Here is a 20,120-nt window from a genome sequence, read left to right on the forward strand (position 1 = left end):
TCCCATTCTTGCTTGATGTACAGCTTAAGTTGTTCAACAGTCCGGGGTTCTCCATTGTGGTATTTTAGGCTTCATAATGCGCCACACATTTTCAATGGGAGACAGGTCTGGACTACAGGCAGGCCAGTCTAGTAACCACACTCTTTTACTATGAAGCCACATTGATGTAACACGTGGCTTGACATTGTCTTGCTGAAATAAGCAGGGGCGTCCATGGTAACGTTGCTTGGATGGCAACATATGTTGCTCCAAAACCTGTATGTACCTTTCAGCATTAATGGCGCCTTCACAGATGTGTAAGTTACCCATGTCTTGGGCACTAATACACCCCCATACCATCACAGATGCTGGCTTTTCAATTTTGCGCCTATAACAATCCAGATGGTTCTTTTCCTCTTTGGTCCGGAGGACACGACGTCCACAGTTTCCAAAAACAATTTGAAATGTGGAGTCGTCAGACCACAGAACATTTTTCCACTTTGTATCAGTCCATCTTAGATGAGCTCAGGCCCAGCGAAGCCGACGGTGTTTCTGGGTGTTGTTTATAAACGGTTTTTGCCTTGCATAGGAGAGTTTGAACTTGCACTTACAGATGTAGCGACATACTGTAGTTACTGACAGTGGGTTTCTGAAGTGTTCCTGAGCCCATGTGGTGATACCCTTTACACATTGATGTCGCTTGTTGATGCAGTACAGCCTGAGGGATCGAAGGTCACGGGCTTAGCTGCTTACGTGCAGTGATTTCTCCAGATTCTCTGAACCCTTTGTTGATATTACGGACCGTAGATGGTGAAATCCCTAAATTCCTTGCAATAGCTGGTTGAGAAAGGCTTTTCTTAAACTGTTCAACAATTTGCTCACGCATTTGTTGACAAAGTGGTGACCCTCGCCCCATCCTTGTTTGTGAATGACTGAGCATTTCATGGAATCTACTTCTATACCCAATCATGGCACCTACCTGTTCCCAATTTGCCTGTTCACCTGTGGGATGTTCCAAATAAGTGTTTGATGAGCATTCCTCAACTTTATCAGTATTTATTGCCACCTTTCCCAACTTCTTTGTCACGTGTTGCTGGCATCAAATTCTAAAGTTAATGATTATTTGCACAAAAAAAATGTTTATCAGTTTGAACATCAAATATGTTGTCTTTGTAGCATATTCAACTGAATATGGGTTGAAAATGATTTGCAAATCATTGTATTCCGTTTATATTTACATCCAACACAATTTCCCAACTCATATGGATACAGGGTTTGTATATATATATATATATATATATATATATATATATATATATATATATATATATATATATACATATATACATATATATATATATATATATATATATATATATATATATATATATATATATATATATGTATATATGTATATGTATATAACGCAACGTGCCTTGAATCCCAAATTTTGGCTTTTTTTCCCCGCCAGAGTCAACAAATTATCGCATATTCGGTCATGTCCTGTGTTGGTTTACGCTACACAACAGCTACACGTCTTCATTGCTTTCAGTTCCAGTTAGCGCCACACTAGGCTAATTCCCTGTATGTTTTTGTGCCTCGTACTGGAATTAAACGAGCATTTTTATCTGCAAGCTGCTTCCTGCCATCCTTTGCATCCTGGTAGACACGACCTTTGCAGACATGCGACCAGGTAGTAACACTTACAGAGTAAATCTTAATGACAGTCTCCTAAAAGAAAACTAAATAAAGGTAACACAATGTCGACCCAGTGACGTCCAAACCTACGAGTAGATAGTGCCCGCTCCATTCTGTGAGGTGGAAGCACAATGCACCATTTACGTCACGTCACGTGGGGTCACTATCCACCAAGCAGGTTTAGGCAGCCGAACTACAGCGCATAACTTTTTCCCGAAAAGAATATGGTAAAAAAAACGGATTTCTATAAAACGTGATATCGGGAGTAACGCAATCCGTATTTTATTGACCGCTTTCGATCGCTTTATCGAACTTTGTATTCTCTTTTCTTTATGGTTTGTATGCCATGAAGACAATATGAATGCACCGGGTCATTAGATACATTTTCATTTCTGGGCTGATCACCTTTTCTTAAAATCATCCTAACCCCTCAGGTGAGAGCTTGCATTGCTTTAGATCTAGTGCTATCTTGTATTTGTTCCATCCATCCATTTTCTACCGCTTATTCCCTTCGGGGTCACGGGAGGCGCTGGAGCCTATCTCAGCTACAATTGGGCGGAAGGCGGGGTACACCCTGTTCCATTTTAGAATAATTGAGCTATCAGTGATGTCTTTATCACCAAGCGTATTGCTGAATGCCAATACTATTTTGGCTGCTTCGTGGGCAGTTGTGGGTGTCAGAATTTTTGATGATGAATAGGGCATCAAATACCGTCAAACTGTTCAGATTGTGCAGGTGATTAACCATTTGTATATGTTATAGGTATGTTGAAGAATTTTTAGGGTTAGCCAGCCAACACCAGCAGGTGAAATATCATTGTGACGGTGCGTTCTTCTTGCACACACTAGTGTGCCGTGAGATACAGTCTGGTGTGCCGTGGGAGATTATCTAATTTCACCTATTTGGGGTAAACATTTTTGCAAACCAGTAATTACAGTCTGCAAATGATGTGTTGTTGTTGAGTGTCGGTGCTGTCTAGAGCTCGGCAGAGTAACCGTGTAGTACTCTTCCATATCAGTAGGTGGCAGCAGGTAGCTAATTGCTTTGTAGATGTCGGAAAAAGCGGAAGGCAGTGTGCAGGTAAAAAGATGTCTAATGCTTAAACAAAAAATAAACAAAAGGTAAGTGCCCCTAAGAAAATACATTGCAGCTTAGGGAAGGCTATGCAGAACGAAACTAAAACTGAACTGGCTACAAAGTAAACAAAAACAGAATGCTGGACGACAGCAAAGACTTACTGTGGAGCAGTGTACACCCAAACATGTCCCCACAAAGAAGGATAAAAACAACTGAAATATTCTTGATTGCTAAAACAAAGTAGACGCGGTAAATATCGCTCAAAGGAAGACATGAAACTGCTACAGGAAAATACCAAAAAAAGAGAAAAAGCCACCAAAATAGGAGCGCAAGACAAGAACTAAAACACTACACACGGGAACACAACAAAAAACTCCAAATAAGTCACGGTGTGATGTGACAGGTTGTGACAGTACACCTACTTTGAGACAAGAGTTATATATACATTCACTGTACAAACACATATACAGTACACATTCTGTAGATATACAAGTACATATGCATACTTACACTCATGCACATAATCACGTTTCATCAAACATATAGTAACGTTGTTGCCCTAGGGTAAACTGGGCATAACACATGGCACACGGACAAAGCTTAACCTATTGTTACTATAACAATCTACAAGGTTAATGTAGGTTGCTTCTCTTTCTCCCCCTCCATTTTTCTGCATTCTTTCGTATCTCAAGTTATCATTACGTATATGTATTGTTGCATTTGAACAACTGTATTGTTGATAATAAAGGTAAAGTATTGGCATTGTTCATTATCAATAGCGCTATTTCTATTGGTATTTGTATTGCTCCATTTGTAGTGTAATAATGCTCATTGTCTTTTCTGTATTATTTTTTATTTTTGCTAACTGCTTATTTGCTATTACTTTTACCATAATATTTGTACATGTCGTATTTGCTGATGTTGCTCTATTGTTGTTGTTGTTGTTGTTGTTGTTTGCTGTTGTTGTTTTTGTCTCTCTGTCTAATACCCCTCTTGTCCCCACAATTTCCCCCTCTGTCTTCTTTTTTTTCTCTTTCTATCCCATCCTGCTCCGGCCCGGCTGCACTAAATGATAATATAAATACATTTAATAAAGTCAAATACAAATAAGGCAAAAAAACAAAAAAAAAACATTTTTGATGCATGGTTGGTTATGGTTTAAAGTAGGGATGTCCGATAATGGCTTTTTTGCTGATATCCGATATTCCGATATTGTCCAACTCTTAATTACCGATACCGATATCAACCGATACCGATATATACAGTCGTGGATTTAACACATTATTATGCCTAATTTGGACAACCAGGTATGGTGAAAATAAGGTCCTTTTTAAAAAAATGTATTAAATAAAATAAGATAAATAAATTAAAAACATTTTCTTGAATAAAAAAGAAAGTAAAACAATATAAAAAGTTACATAGAAACTAGTAATTAATGAAAATGAGTCAAATTAACTGTTAAAGGTTAGTACTATTAGTGGACCAGCAGCACGCACAATCATGTGTGCTTACGGACTGTATCCCTTGCAGACTGTATTGATATATATTGATATATAATGTAGGAACCAGACTATTAATAACAGAAAGAAACAACCCTTTTGTGTGAATGAGTGTGAATGAGTGTGAATGGGGGAGGAAGGTTTTTTGGGTTGGTGCACTAATTGTAAGTGTATTTTGTGTTTTTATGTTGATTTAATTAAAAAAAAAACAACAACAAAAAAAAACCGATACCGATAATAAAAAAAACCATACCGATAATTTCCGATATTACATTTTAAAGCATATTCGGACATCTCTAGTTTAAAGTCATATCCAACAATTGCGACAACGACTTGTTACTGTCAACTGAGTTGAGCAAGGGTGAAGTGTCTTGCTCAAGGACACAACGGACACGACGAGGTTGGTAGAAGGTGGGGATCGAACCGGGAACCCTCAGGTTGCTGGCACGGCCACTCTTCCCAATTAACACCACCAACAAGAATTCTGCAACTGAGCCATCATTGTGGCATTATCACATACACGTTCAAGCACAATATCTGGCTTAAACGGAGTTCATGCCATCACAGCACGCAATTCAAATGCAAAGCTGCTCATCATAAGCAAACAAGAGAGTATACAAAAGTGATTTGTCCAAACAACCCTCCCCAACTCACCCCAGGGCTCACTAGCGTGCTGACTCACACTCGTCTCCAGCTGCACTGTTTGTGTGGAAAAAAAAACAACTATTGATGTATAATTCACAGGTTGGGCCGAGAGAGAGAAAGGGCTTCACATCACATCATGGGCCAGTGTCAATGATGCTGAAATGTCTGTCACAGTTCTTGCTTGTCTGTGGTAGGAGATGTACTCCGTGGCAAGATTGAAGCATCTGCGGTTAATTTATGTTTGCTCAATGATAGATTGCTTCTTTGTGTGTGTGTCCAGAATAACGACTGATAGTGTGTGATCCATGCGCCATTAACTGATCCCATTCTCCCTTTTGTTGATTCTCTTTCTCAATTGATTTGACTTCTTCTGTGCACCTGTATACTTCTATGCCTGCTACATAGTATTTTTCCGCTAAATCCGCCCTCTGTCTCCTCATGCTTCTGCACACAGTGATCCAGGACGTGGACAGGTCTTCCCTGGAGGCCAACTACCAGAGCTTTGCCAATTTGATGGAGCAGCGCTTAGCTGAGCTCTTCCATGTGGCTGGCAGGCAGGGTTCTCAAACTTTGCGATCCAGGCGCGCAACTTCAGTGGGGGCCTTCACCGTACAGGTCGGTGGGATGCATATTGTTTGCACGAATGCACACTATGCTAAGATAATATCTCCGGAGTTTAGTGGACTTAAGCTTTCAAAATCTTGTTAGTTAATAATGTCTTCAAACCTGATATGGTTACCGAAACCCGGTTCCATATTGCCTCTGATTTCATCATCATCATCATCATCATCATTTATTTTATTCCTTTCATGAAAATGCATAAATACAAGCCACGTACAGTTCATACTTTCATTGTTTTTTGTTTCTTATACATTTCCATGATCAGAAAGGAACAGATGGAAGAATAACATTCTTAAATTTATTTGCCCCCTTTTTTAACACAAATTATTTTTAGAGATGTCCGATAATGGCTTTTTTGCCGATATCTGATATTCCAATATTGTCCAACTCTTAATTACGAATTACGATATCAACCGATACCGATATATACAGTCGTGGAATTAACACATTATTATGCCTAATTTTGTTGTGATGCCCCGCTTGATGCATTAAACTAGTGGTCCCCAACCTTTTTGTATCTGCGACCGGGCAACGCTTGAAAATTTGTCCCACGGACCGGGGGGACAAAAAAAAACCCAACAAAAAAACCCCATTTATTTAATTTTTTTTTTTTTCATAAAGAAATACAATCATGTGTGCTTACGGACTGAAACCCTGCAGATTGTATTGATCTATATTGATATATAATGTATATATTGTGTTTTTTATGTTGATTTAATAAAAAAACAAAAAACATTTTTTTATTTTTAGGGGGGGGGGTAGGGGTTAGGGGGTAGCGGGGGGTATATTGTAGCGTCCTGGAAGAGTTAGTGCTGCAAGGGGTTTCTGGGTATTTGTTCTGTTGTGTTTATGTTGTTTTACGGTGCGGATGTTCTACCGAAATGTGTTTGTCATTCTTGTTTGGTGTGGGTTCACAGTCCTGCACATATTTGTAACAGTGTTAAAGTTGTTTATACGGCCACCCTCAGTGTGACCTGTATGGCTGTTGAGCAGGTATGCATTGCATTCACTTGTGTGTGTGAAAAGCCGTAGATCTTATGTGACTGGGCCGGCACGCAAAGGCAGTGCCTTTAAGGTTTATTGGCGCTCTGTACTTCTCCCGACGTCCGTGTACACAGCGGCGTTTTAAAAAGTCATTAAATTTACTTTTTGAAACAGATACCGATAATTTTGAAACCGATACCGATAATTTCCGACATTACATTTTAAAGCATTTATCGGCCGATAATATTGGACTGATGATATTATCGGACATCTCTAATTATTTTAGATGACTTTATCACTGTTCCCTGCACCAACACCCAAACTCCAACATACTTTTTAAATTTTGGTTTAAGCATTTTCACAATGACACGTCCAATAAAAATCAAAAATCAGTTTGATATAATGCCAGTTGTCTCTTTTTGTAACTCTTTTTAAATTCAAAAATATTCTTGCAACTTTTTAAGTCTTTTAAGTCTTTTTTACCACACTTTTATTACTGCGCTTAATACAATTCTGATGCTAATTTGTGGATTTTTTCGGGTTCACAAGCTTCATATGCTGCCAATAAATTACCCCCGTCACATCGGACCAATGAAATTGCCAACCGGGTCACAGTTCTTGTCACATTCTTCAACATTCAAATCTAGTTGTCATTGGACATTTTTCCCATGCAAAAAAGGCAATGTTGGTCTTTTAATGGAGCATCCTCACTGTTTGACTTATTTACTAGGCCATACTTTTATAGCAGGGGTCGGCAACCCAAAACGTTGAAAGAGCCATATTGGACCAAAAATACAAAAAACAAATCTGTCTGGAGCCGCAAAAAATGAAAAGCCGTATATAAGTGTTATAATGAAGGCAACATATGACATAAGTGTCTATATTAGCTATAATAGCCTACTATCAAAATGACTATGTGTCGCAGACTGAAACAAATCTTTGTTGACAGAAATGTTGAAATTGTATATTTATTCCACACATTTTTACAACATTAGAAACCATTAGTAAATCAGAGTTTGCCCAGAAGATGAGATAACTCCTGGAAATTACTGGTGTTTAATGGCCAAAGGTATAGATGTGTGTGTCCAAGTTAAAGGAAACGGCAGGCTGTCTTCTTCTAATGGATTTATTACTATCTTTGGCAAGCTGGGTAATTTTTGCTGTGGTCTGGAACAAGATGGCGCACAGACAACTATCAGCAATGCAGCCAATATTACATACAGATAATGTGTCATGAGGCATGCAAATATAAATTATATACAAAGAGGATAAAAGTAAAGGATATTAAATGAGCTCAAATATACCTACACATGAGGCATAATGATGCAACATGTACATACAGCTAGCCTAAATAGCATGTTAGTATTGATTAACATGCACTGACCCAATATGCCTGATTAGCACTCCCAACAAGTCAATAATATCAACAAAGCGCACCTTTGTGCATTCACGCACAGTATGAAACGTTTGGTGGACAAAATGAGACAAAGAAGGAGTGGAAGATTTTACATGTAAACAAACTGTTGCGTCAGAGTCCACACTAGGGTGAGTTCAAGAACTGCCGAAATTAGTAGGACAAAACGATGTTCACCAAATAGTCTCATTTGGTGAGACTATTTGTAAGATCTCTGTAAAATCAGCACTGTGTGAGAACATTTTAACAAGAAATGGGCAACAAATTATGTTAGTATCTCCTTTTAAATATTTAGGATTTTTAATTGATGACCACTTGAGTTTTAAGGAGCACATTCAGTATGTTGTAAAAAAACTGAAACTTTTACTGGGATTTTATTATAGAAACAAGTCTTGCTTTTCTTTTACTGTGAAACAGAAATTGGTGGAAACAACCTTTTTACCTGTTATTGACTATGGAGATGTGTTGTACATGAATGCTACTGCTGGTTGTCTCCACAAGCTGGATAGTGTGTACCACGGGGCACTGAGATTCATCACCAACTGCGCTCCCCTTACTCACCATTGTGTGTTATACTCAATGGTTAACTGGACGTCTTTATGTGCTCGACGCCTCAATCATTGGTATGTGTTCATCTACAAAACCATTCTGGGTATCACTCCAGCTTATCTGTCTTGTCTTTTAACAAAGAAACAAGGAAGTCACACTCTTCGTTCAAATAATGTTCTGCAATTTGTCGTCCCCAAAGTAAGAACTGAACTGGGCAAGAAAGCATTTAGGTTTTCAGCACCGATTGCTTGGAATAACCTACAATCGAATATTAAACTTCAAACCCTTGTTACATTGATTTAGTTTAAAGCTTCTGTGAAAGGACTGCAGTCTACCTTGTCTGTATGCACATGTGTCATGTGAGCAAGTTTTTATGTTGTAAATGTGATGTTTTATGTGTTGTTTACTGTTTTTTAATGTAACCTTGCTGCTGCCCTCTTGGCCAGGTCTCCCTTGGAAAAGAGATCTCTGATCTCAATGGGATTTTACCTGGTTAAATAAAGGCTAAATGAAAATAAATAAATTAGTGAAGCATACACACAAACATATTAAACAGTGGGCTTTCTAACAATTGGGAAGGTTTGTGTCATGTTTGTCCTCAAACAAAAAACATACTAAAACAAAAAAAAAATATTTATTTTTACATTTCCAATCCTTTTTTAAAAATGCTCCAGGGAGCCACTAGGGCGGCACAAAGGAGCCGCGGGTTGCTGACCGCCGTTGTATAGCAACAAACCTGTGAATGTTAATAGCTCATGCGTACCTCTAAACTCATTCTCCTTCTATGCCACATCAATATGGAATGCACTCCCAACATGTAAATAATCAATTGTAAATAATCAAATGTATATTCTTGTTCTTATGCTTTCTGAACTCACTATGTTCACTGCTCGCTGTACATATCCTACCAAGTCAGACCTACACTGTTTCAATGCCCATTTCTCTGATGATGCAATTGTTGATGACTGAAGTGCTGATATCAACCAAACCCTCCTCATCCCACACCCCGGATTGTAAATAATGTAAATAATTCAATGTATATACTCTGATGATTAACTTGTGTGATGACTGTATTATGCTGATAGTATATATTCATACCATGAATTGATTTACGTAGACCCCAACTTAAACAAGATGAAAAACGTATTGGGGTGTTACCATTTAGTGGTCAATTGTACGGAATATGTACTGTACTGTGCAATCTACTAATAAAAGTTTCAATCAATTTCAAAACCTCATCGAGATAAACAAACCTGTTTTGATGACCACATTTCGAATTTATCCCACTCCATAACTGGGATGACAGTATATTATTATTATTTTCTATCTCCTACTCGGTATTTTGCTTTACAAACACTAGTTTTTATGGGAAGACATAAGTTACCGATTTAGGAGGGGGCATACTTGCCAACCTTGAGACCTCCGATTTCGGGAGGTGGAGGGGGGGGGGCTGTTTGGGGTGGGGGCGTGGTTGGGGGGGTGGTTAAGAGGGGAGGAGTATATTTACAGGTAGAATTCACCAAGTATATATAAGAAATACTTGACTTTCAGTGAATTCTAGCTATATATATATATATATATATATATATATATATATATATATATATATATATATATATATATATATATATATATATACATACATATATTTTATTATATATATATATATATATAAATAAGAGAAATACTTGAATTTCAGTGTTCATTTATTTACACATATACACACGCATAACACTCTTCTACTCATTGTTGAGTTAAGGGTTGAATTGTCCATCCTTGTTCTATTCTCTGTCACTATTTTTCTAACCATGCTGAACACCCTCTCTGATGATGCATTCTGCTTCGTCTCCCTGTTGTGTGCGCAGTTGTGCACTGCACTCTCTAAAAGCCATAGATGTTATTGTCACATATGCATGTACAGTAGATGGCAGTATTGTCCTGTTTAAGAGTGTCACAACATTGCTGTTTACGGCAGACGGACTGCTTTATGGTAGACGAAAACGTGACTGCTGTTGTTGTGTGTTGTTGCCGCGCTGGGAGGACGTTAATGAAACTGCCTAACAATAAACCCACATAAGAAACCAAGAACTCGCTCTTGATCATTCTACAGTTATAATGTGATTGGGCAGGCATGCTATTTATATTGTGGGAAAGTGGATGTGAAAACAGGCTGTCGACACGTCACTCAGGTCCGCATGGAGCTGGAGGGGGCGTGGCCTCCAGCTCCGCCTGAATTTCGGGAAATTTTCAGAAGAAAATTTGTCCCGGGAGTTTTTCGGGAGAGGCGCTGAATTTCGGGAGTCTCCCGGAAAATCCGGGAGGGTTGGCAAGTATGGGAGGGGGAGGCTCACAGAGAGACAGGCGTTCAAGATAGTCCGGCCAAAAATAGGTCACAACCTGGATTTAACCGCGCAAATAGATATAAAATAACTAATGCATTGGTGAATATGTTTCAGTTTAGTGATGCACTAAGTATAGCTTCTCATTCGTCTTTTCAACCATCTCAAAAGACGCATCCTGTCGTCGTCTGTTTATGAAATTATAGGCATGCACTAAGCATGAGAACACATCTAAGGACATTGCTAAAACTACTAGAAACAAGAAGTATCCAAAACCTATTTTAAAAACTGGACGTGAACAAACTTTGTGCAGTGGATGGATGGATGAATACATACAGACAGACTAGAAGAGTCACAGAGATGTAAATGTTGTACTTCTTTCTGTGAAAATGTATTGGTCCAATCACTGATCACTTACCTACTCAGTGGCCTAGTGGTTAGAGTGTCCGCCCTGAGATCGGTAGGTTGTGAGTTCAAACCCCGGCCGAGTCATACCAAAGACTATAAAAATGGGACCCATTACCTCCCTGCTTGGCACTCAGCATCAAGGGTTGGAATTGGGGGTTAAATCACCAAAAATGATGCCCGGGCGCGGCACCGCTGCTGCCCACTGCTCCCCACTGCTCCCCTCACCTCCCAGGGGGTGATCAAGGGGATGGGTCAAATGCAGAGGACAAATTTCACCACACCTAGTGTGTGTGTGACAATCATTGGGACTTTAACTTTAACTTGCACCCGTTGTGCATTTTGACATTAAGTTCCTGGTTCGAGAACAGCAAAACTACTGAACAGTTGGACATGGCATTTAATCCTTCAGAGACAATAACTCAAGTTCACCTGGTAAAGGTTGCATCCATCCATCCATCCATTTTCTACCGTTTGTCCCTTTCAGGGTAGAAATGTCACCTCAAAGCTGAATATCCAAAACTGTTTGTGAATATGGTGTATATTATTCACAATTGTTTCATTTTTAGTCGTCATCCTCTCTGAGTGCGACAAATTGTAGCAAAATACAGAAAAAACACACACTCTGAATTCGGATTCAGTTGCTGTGGACATCTTTTTAATTGGTTATTGTTGCCATAAGAAACATGCTGTATATGTAGTGTGACCTATTTGAGCAGTAGACCAAAACCAAGTCTTCATAAAGCTTCACACTAAAGGTCCCGCCTTGTCTTTTCTCAGATGGTGAGCATGCGTCGGCTGCCTGGTCCCAGGAACTCAGCAGAGATGACATATTATGCACTGTTGAACGGAGCGGCCATGACTGGAACTACTGCCGCCAAGACGCTGAGTAGTTTGGACTCCCAGACCATGGCATTGACTCTAGGCTACTTTGTACAAGTGCAAGCTGAACGTAAGCTTGCTTGCTCAATTGTATTCACTTTTTCTCATTTTATTACAAAATAATTTTGAAGAATTCTGTACTAATGAGAAACTGGACATATTTTGGGCGTTTCCAGTAAAATATGTTCTTTAATATTAGGGGTGTAACGGTACAGGTATTTGTACCGAACAAGTTTCCACATGGACATATTAAGTAGCGTTGTGTAAACAATGCACACCGAGGCACAACACACGGCATGGTAGCAGCGACCGCGCTACGATATACTGACCATACGTCCTATTTTCACTGGACATGTCCTCTTTTGCGGAGCTGTCCAGGCAGAGTTTCTTAAATGCCTCAAATGTCCGGCATTCTGAGTTAGGGTTGCGTATATTTTTATTGTACGTTCAGGGTTAAGAAGGGGTTAAAAATTGCTCAAAACATAATATTGAATCAAAATCAATGTTATTATGAATTATTGACCTATCCAAGGTTCCGATTACTTCACATCAAATATTCCACTAAGAAAAATATTTTTGGTGGAAGATTTTGCAAATTTGGTAAATAAATAACCAAAAAATTTATATTTTCTTGTTTTCTTACTGTACCGAAAATGAACCGAACCGAACCGTGACCTCTAAACCGAGGTACGTACCGAACCGAAATTTTTGTGTACCGTTACACCCCTAGTTAATATGGTAAAGGCTGTCTCTGTTGTCCAGATGGAATATCCATTGCCTTTAAATACTGTCAAAATTGATTTGAAACAAGCAAATACATACATGTGATTACTATACAGACATTTTAGGCAATTTTCATGGGCTTAAATCACTTTGGATTGGACAAGATTGTAAATAAAACCATATGTTCGAGAGAAGAGCTCAGTTCATCCTAGGACCTGCAAAGTTTGTTAACAAAATTATTTGGACCTGATCATGTTTATTGTTCCTTGCAAGCCCTCCAACCTTTTCTCACTAGCAAAGCCCACCAGTTTCCAAAAAAAGGGATATGTCAGAAAATGAGCGATAATGTTTTATATTCTATTTTCTTCAAAATAGCCACCCTTTGCTCTGATTACTTTTTCGCACACTTTTGGCATTCTCTGGATGAGCTTCAAGAGGTAGTCACCTGAAATAGTTTTCCCTTCACAGGTGTGCTTGAAGCTCATCAAGAGAATGCCAAGAGTGTGCAAAGCAGTAATCAGAGGAAAAAGGGTGGCTATTTTGAAGAAACTCGAATATAAAACATGTTTTCAGTTATTTCACCTTTTTTTGTTAAGTACATAACTCCACATGGGTTTATTCATAGTTTTGATGCCTTCAGTGACAATCTACAATGTAAATAGTCATGAAAATAAAGAAAATGCATTGAATGTGTCCAAACTTTCGGCCTGTATTGTATATCCAAAATATATGCTGATTATCAGAACACCCACAATACTGGGAGGAGGGGATGCAAATATAATCATTTAGTGCTTGCAATGTGATTTATCAAGACTAAGCTATTTTGCGTTTATATTTAGCATGTCTGAAATGTACGCACAAACTGGCACAGTTACGCACAAATGATCTGTTAGAAAGTAAGCAATTGCACTGCAAAGATAGACGACGAAAGAGAATCCTCTATCCTATGTGTCAACGTATTTGGACTGTCAGAATTGTAAGTATTTAACATATCGTCTATTCAGGAATATCGTTTTATTATATGAACTGCTTGATGACTTAAGGATTCGTTTTGAGGTCTGCTGGCGTTTTTGTTAATAGCATTAATTTTTTCATGAAAAAAAAACCAAGCAAAGTACATTTTCTTGCATTTACATAATTCTTGGTGCACAATCATAACAGAGTGCACACCGGGTGTGCTAAAAATAGGTTCTGTTGTCTAGATCACACTTATAAATCGCTCAGAAAAGGGGGTTTATATTATATTTGGGGACGGCGTGGCGCAGTTGGGAGAGTGGCTGTGCCAGCAACCTGAGGGTTCCTGGTTCAATCCCCACCTTCTACCTTCCTAGTCACGTCCGTTGTGTCCTTGAGCAAGACACTTCACCCTTGCTCCTGATGGGTCCTGGTTAGCGCCTTGCATGGCAGCTCCCGCCATCCGTGTGTGAATGTGTGTGTGAATGAGTGAATGTGGAAATAGTGTCAAAGCGCTTTGAGTTCCTTAAAAAAAGGTAGAAAAGCGCTATACAAGTACAACACATTTACCATTTACCATATTTGTGTGCTGCACAGTCCACAATATGGTGCATGATATATATGACGTCATGAATGTGGAGGGAAATGAGTGTCTCCATGGTAGGCATGGGAAGCTACCAGTGTTTCGATTACTAGGAATCTTTTGCCAGTTTTGCTAACGATTCCCTTATCGATTCCCGTGGGCGCGTGTGACGCCACCCTGTACGGCGCAGAAGCGACCCAAAAGCTGGAGAGTTATTCACGAGGAAGGAAGATAAGGCAACTTGCAATACTTGCAAAGCGGCTATTTTTATTATTATATTGGTTATTTTAATTTTTTTCCATTTCCCAGGAACCCTGACCCTGGCACCCCATGGAAGTTGTTGGCCTCTTAAAACCTCACTGTTGAGTTTGTACGTTAATTTTTTTGTAAACTAAACGAAGTTAACACTAATCAACTTGTTTGAACCGATAAAGAACCGAATCGTTAAGCAGAATTGAAAGTGGAATTGGATTTGAACAAATTTTACTAATTCCCATCCCTACTCCATGGGCACAGCCAGTATAGTACACACAAAAACCTCATTTACATAAGGCGGTCTGCGCCACTTAAATGTAAAGTCTTAGTAGATCACCCGCAACACACCCACTATTAGTACCCACATTTTCTTTTACTTTGCACACACTATTTAGCATTTCTTTTTTGGATCTTGTTAGATCTGGCCCATAGTGTATAGTATATCTTCATTAATTCCGAAGTCCAGCTGAGGGAGGTGAACACGAAAACCCATCTGTTTCCTGCAGCTTTTGCAGTTCAGTGACATGATAGCTGACATGTAAATTGGAAGCTAACGACAGGCAGAACATGGAGTACACTCTACACCAGGGGTGTCAAACTCAAATACAGAGTGGGCCACAATTTAAAACTGAACAAAGCCGCGGGCCAAGGTTGAACAAACTAGCCTTTTAATAGGGACCCAAACAAGTTTTGCATTGAATAATGAACAAGCAAGGCTTATATAACTTTATAGTGACATGCAAAATCGAGTTTCAAATAATAATAATTATAAAAATATCAATGGCAATTCAAATACAATTTAAATAAAAATTGAATGCCTCTTTTCTATTATCTAAATATCAACATTAACTTTTTCCACAGGCTAATAAATTTGAAAATAAAATAATGAATTAACCAACCATTCAGGACTTTAAACTGCTCAGTTTGCAACACACTGATCTAATCTGATGTGCCCAAGCCAGATACCTGGCATCTTTTCTTGGATGCTAGTTCATTAATGGGCTTTGAGCTGAGGCAACCTTCATTATCGAACAAAGATGTTCATGTTCATATCTCATAGTCCTTAAAGGCACTGCCTTTAACGTCCTCTACGAGCTGTCGTCACGTCCGCTTTTCATCCATTCTAACAACGTGCCGGCCCAGTTACAAGATATGTGCGGCTTCTGTACGCACACACACGTAAATGAAACGCATACTTGATGAACAGCGATACAGGTTACACTGAGGGTGGCCGTATAAACAACTTTAACACTGTTAGAAATATGTGCCACACTGTGAACCCACACCAAACAAGAATGACGAACACATTTCGGGAGAACATCCGCACCGTAACACAACATAAACACAACATAACAAATACCCAGAATCCCATGCAGCCCTAACTCTTCCGGGCTGCACTATACACCCCCGCTACCACCAAACCCCCCTGCACTATACACCCCCGCTACCCCCCCCCTCCGTGCGTCGGTTGAGGTGGGCGGGGTTTGGGGGGGTTGGACTGGATGGAAAGCGGACGTGACGATTTTCGGGAGGGGCACTGAAATTTAGGAGTCTCCCGGGAGGGTTGGCAATTATGAGAATTAGAGGTGAATGCGGTGTTACTGCGGGCCAGCTCTAGTGTTAATTTGATATCGCCTCAAGAGCCAATTTTGGCCCGCGGGCCAGAGTTTGACACCCATGCTCTACACCCTCAACTGATTGCCTGTCAATCACAGTGTTGATACTTGCTGATGTAACCATTAACATTCCTTTTTTGGTCTGTGGTAGAAAAAATGGAGTGGCCAAAACAAAGCATGCAAGCTTGTAAAAAGTGAAATGGATAACCACAGAAAGTTCAAGTTGAATAGGACTTGACTCCCCCAATATGTTAAATGGTAAATGAGTTATACTTGTATAGCGCTTTTCTACCTTCAAGGTACTCGCTTTGACGCTATTACAACATTCACCCATTCACACACACACACACACACACACACACACATTCACACACTGATGGCGGGAGCTGCCATGCAAGGCGCTAACCACGAGCAAGGGTGAAGTGTCTTGCTCAAAGACACAACGGACGTGACTAGGTTGGTAGAAGCTGGAGATTGAACGAGGAAACCTCAGGTTGCTGGCACGGCCACTCTCCCAACCGCGCCACGCCGTCCCCCCTACATCGGAAAGGCTGACTCCTGATTGTTGTTTTCCAGTGGCGGGCCGTGCGTTTCCCACCTAGGCCTTCAGTGATGTCAGACTTCAATGATTTCCTCTCAAAATACCATCATTTATGTCACCACATGACCATTGCTGGAGAAATACTATCAGGGGCGCCGCTAGGGATTTTGGGCCCCATGAAAATAATCTTTACAGGGCCCCCAACACAGTGTCATTATTTTTTCTGTATTATAATTTCATCATCATTAGGGGCCTCTCTGGGCCCCCCTCCATTATGGGCCCCTAGAATCCGTCTCCTTTACCCCCCCTGTTCGGCGCCCCTGAATACTATACAGAAACACATTGACGCACTACTGCATATTGATACACATCAACAGTGTACAAAACGGGTCATTTTCTGGCACTTTTAAAAATCCATAAACCTGCATCACCAATTAAAACATCTTATGTGGTACTGTCAAAATTAAAATTGCAAAAAACATAGTAAACCTGAAAAAATAAAGAAATAAAATATTTGAACTCACAGTTTGTAACACCCATTCGACGCCGTACAGCCCCTTATAGTCGGTTGATTTGAGTGGAAATGGCAGGCATTTCCCCATTTCATCGCCAAACTCGTCTCACAGGATGTAGAGTTTCTTAAGTATCCTTCTTGAAAATGGCCTTGCAAATATATATCTGCCACCTAATCAACATTTTGCTCTCCTTCTTTGTGAGTACCTGCAAGTTTTCTCTGGCTTTCTATGGCTCGTATGGCTTCCTGTTTTTGCAACTTGTGATTGGATACTCACTTGGGGCTCCCAAGTGAGTATCCAATCACAGCGTAAGGCCAGCGAGAAGGCCTTACTGACAACAACTCGTGATCTGATTAGCTATGGCTACTGTCTATCAACTGTATGTGCCCGTTCACTTACAGTGCACAGACGCCCGCATTGTTGATTCTGAAGGACCCGGGCAGATTTGGTACAGCATGGCAACATAAGCTAGCTGAATTCTGATTGGATAAAAACTCTAACCTAAAAACAACAGCACTGGAAAGAGCATAATCCGACATGAAGAGAATATGAATAGTTTTGGGTATTTAGGGAAAGTAAATGAAAAATTACTTTTATCTTTAATTATGGTTATAGCAGAGAAGGCCTTGCTGACCCTGATGGCACACCACTGTTGTTTCCTGGTTTTCATTATCTGGTATTGACATGAATCTAATAGTAAACACTACAGCAATGCATGCTCCTTATCTGTGTGCAGCTGTGGTGAAGATGCCGCCGAGCAACCTGTGGATCATGGCTGTTCTCACGCCTCTGTGCTTGTTGATGGTGGTAATCGGCATGGTGGTCTTCATCCTCTGTAAAAGGAACAGGGTCATCTTCAAAGCAGGCGCTTTCAGAAACTTCAAGAGTCGCACTAAGGTAAGGCAAACATTTTATTTCATGATGTTGAATCTGCTATTTGGCAAAATTGCCCCCTTTCTCTCTCCAACGATGACATGACTGAGCACTCAGGCTCTTTTAACACCACCCAGTACCCAACTCATAGATATTTCTGAATTGCATTACGTAACCTGGATGTGTGACACTTACACTCAGAACTGATCATGTTAAGTTGTCCCTGCAGAACAAGGAAATTGAATCCCATCTGTGTGGGTCTGGCTCATTTATTTTCTCACTGTCCAATAGCCCTTGGTCATTGCTAATCATGCATGCTGAAAAGACTAATAGGCGTAGAGGAGACAACCAAGGATCACTGCACCGCAAGGGATCCTTTGGGTTACATTTGCCCTTTAAATCATAACAGTTACTCACACTCATCTGAGGTTGAATACAAATCTTTTTTTTTTTTTAATACATTTGTTCTATGGATGACGAGGCTATATTTTTTTTCTGTCCCCAGTGAAATATATACGACCCTATGAACTATTTTCACATATTCATTTTCTATACCAATTGTCTCCATGAAGGTCGTAGGTGAGCTGGAGCCTATCCCAGCCAGTTAATGACAGGACACACATAGAACAATTACTATTTACACTCACATTCACATCTATAGTAGTGTTGTCCTGATACCAATGTTTTGGTACAGGTACCGGTACCAAAATGTATTTCGATACTTTTCGGTACTTGTCGATACTTTTCTTAATAAAGGGGACCACAAAAAATGGCATTATTGGCTTTATTTTAACGATAAATCTTAGGATACATTAAACATATGTTTCTTATTGCAATATTTGTCCTTAAATAAAATAGTGAACATACTAGACAACTTGTCTTTTAGTAGTAAGTAAGCAAACAAAGAGTCCTAATTTAGCTGCTGACATATGCAGTAACATATTGTGTTATTTTCCATTCTATTATTTTATTATTGTTATTATGAATGATTCATTTAATTGTTCATTTACTGTTAATATCTTTCTCTTTTAACATGTTCTATCAACACTTCTGTTGAAATTTAATAATCACTTATTATTCTGTTGTTGGGCAGCACGGTGGGGGAGGGGTTAGTGCATCTGCCTCACAATACGAAGGTCCTGAGTAGTCTTGGGTTCAATCCCGGGCTCGGGATCTTTCTGTGTGGAGTTTGCATGTCCTCCCCGTGACTGCGCGGGTTCCCTCCGGGTACTCCGGCTTCCTCCCACTTCCAAAGACATGCACCTGGGGATAAGTTGATTGGCAACACTAAATTGGCCCTAGTGTGTGAATGTGAGTGTGAATGTTGTCTGTCTATCTGTGTTGGCCCTGTGATGAGGTGGCAAATTGTCCAGGGTGTACCCCGCCTTCCGCCCGATTGTAGCTGAGATAGGCTCCAGCGCCCCCCGCGACTCCAAAGGGAATAAGCGGTAGAAAATGGATGGATGGATTCTGTTGTTTGGATGCTTTACATGCTGAAAATTTAAATTTCCCCTCGGGGATTAATAAAGTATTTCTGATTCTGATTAGTTTTGGATGATACCACAAATTTGGGCATCAATCTGATACCAAGTAGTTACAGGATCATAAATTGGTCATATTCAAAGTCCTCATGTGTCCAGGGACATATTTCCTGAGTTTATAAACATAATATAAATTTAAAAAACCCCGCAAAAAATAAGTTTTGATGCCAAAAAATATGGATGTAATCATAGTAGTATCGACAAGATACGCTACTGTAATTGGTGTCATTACAGTGGATGTAAGGTGTAAATCCACCAATGGCGTTTGTTTACATTTTGACACCGGTGAGCTACTGTGTGTAGTGAAGCATGTTTAGCTATTCCTCGTCCTGCAGGGATGATACTTGTGAGAAACTTACTTTATTTGTCGCCCTGGAGGCTAAAACACTGCCGACTGCGGCTGGACTTTAGCCGCTAGTGAGTGAG

General features: G+C 39.8%; 1 protein-coding gene across 4 annotated transcripts in view; it reads left to right on the forward strand.

Annotated features, from left to right (window-relative positions):
* Nucleotides 1–20,120, forward strand: part of kiaa1549la (KIAA1549-like a) — a 293,945-nt gene that overhangs the window by 156,326 nt on the left and 117,499 nt on the right. For all 4 annotated transcript variants that reach the window (XM_061969804.2, XM_061969805.2, XM_061969806.2 and 1 more), the window contains 3 exons: nucleotides 5,354–5,514; nucleotides 11,992–12,163; nucleotides 18,017–18,177. In XM_061969804.2, the coding sequence (XP_061825788.2) occupies nucleotides 5,354–5,514; nucleotides 11,992–12,163; nucleotides 18,017–18,177 (494 nt within the window). The remainder of the gene's footprint in view (nucleotides 1–5,353; nucleotides 5,515–11,991; nucleotides 12,164–18,016; nucleotides 18,178–20,120) is intronic.

Source organism: Nerophis lumbriciformis, linkage group LG10 (genome assembly GCF_033978685.3).
Source record: "Nerophis lumbriciformis linkage group LG10, RoL_Nlum_v2.1, whole genome shotgun sequence".
Lineage (NCBI taxonomy): Eukaryota > Metazoa > Chordata > Actinopteri > Syngnathiformes > Syngnathidae > Nerophis > Nerophis lumbriciformis.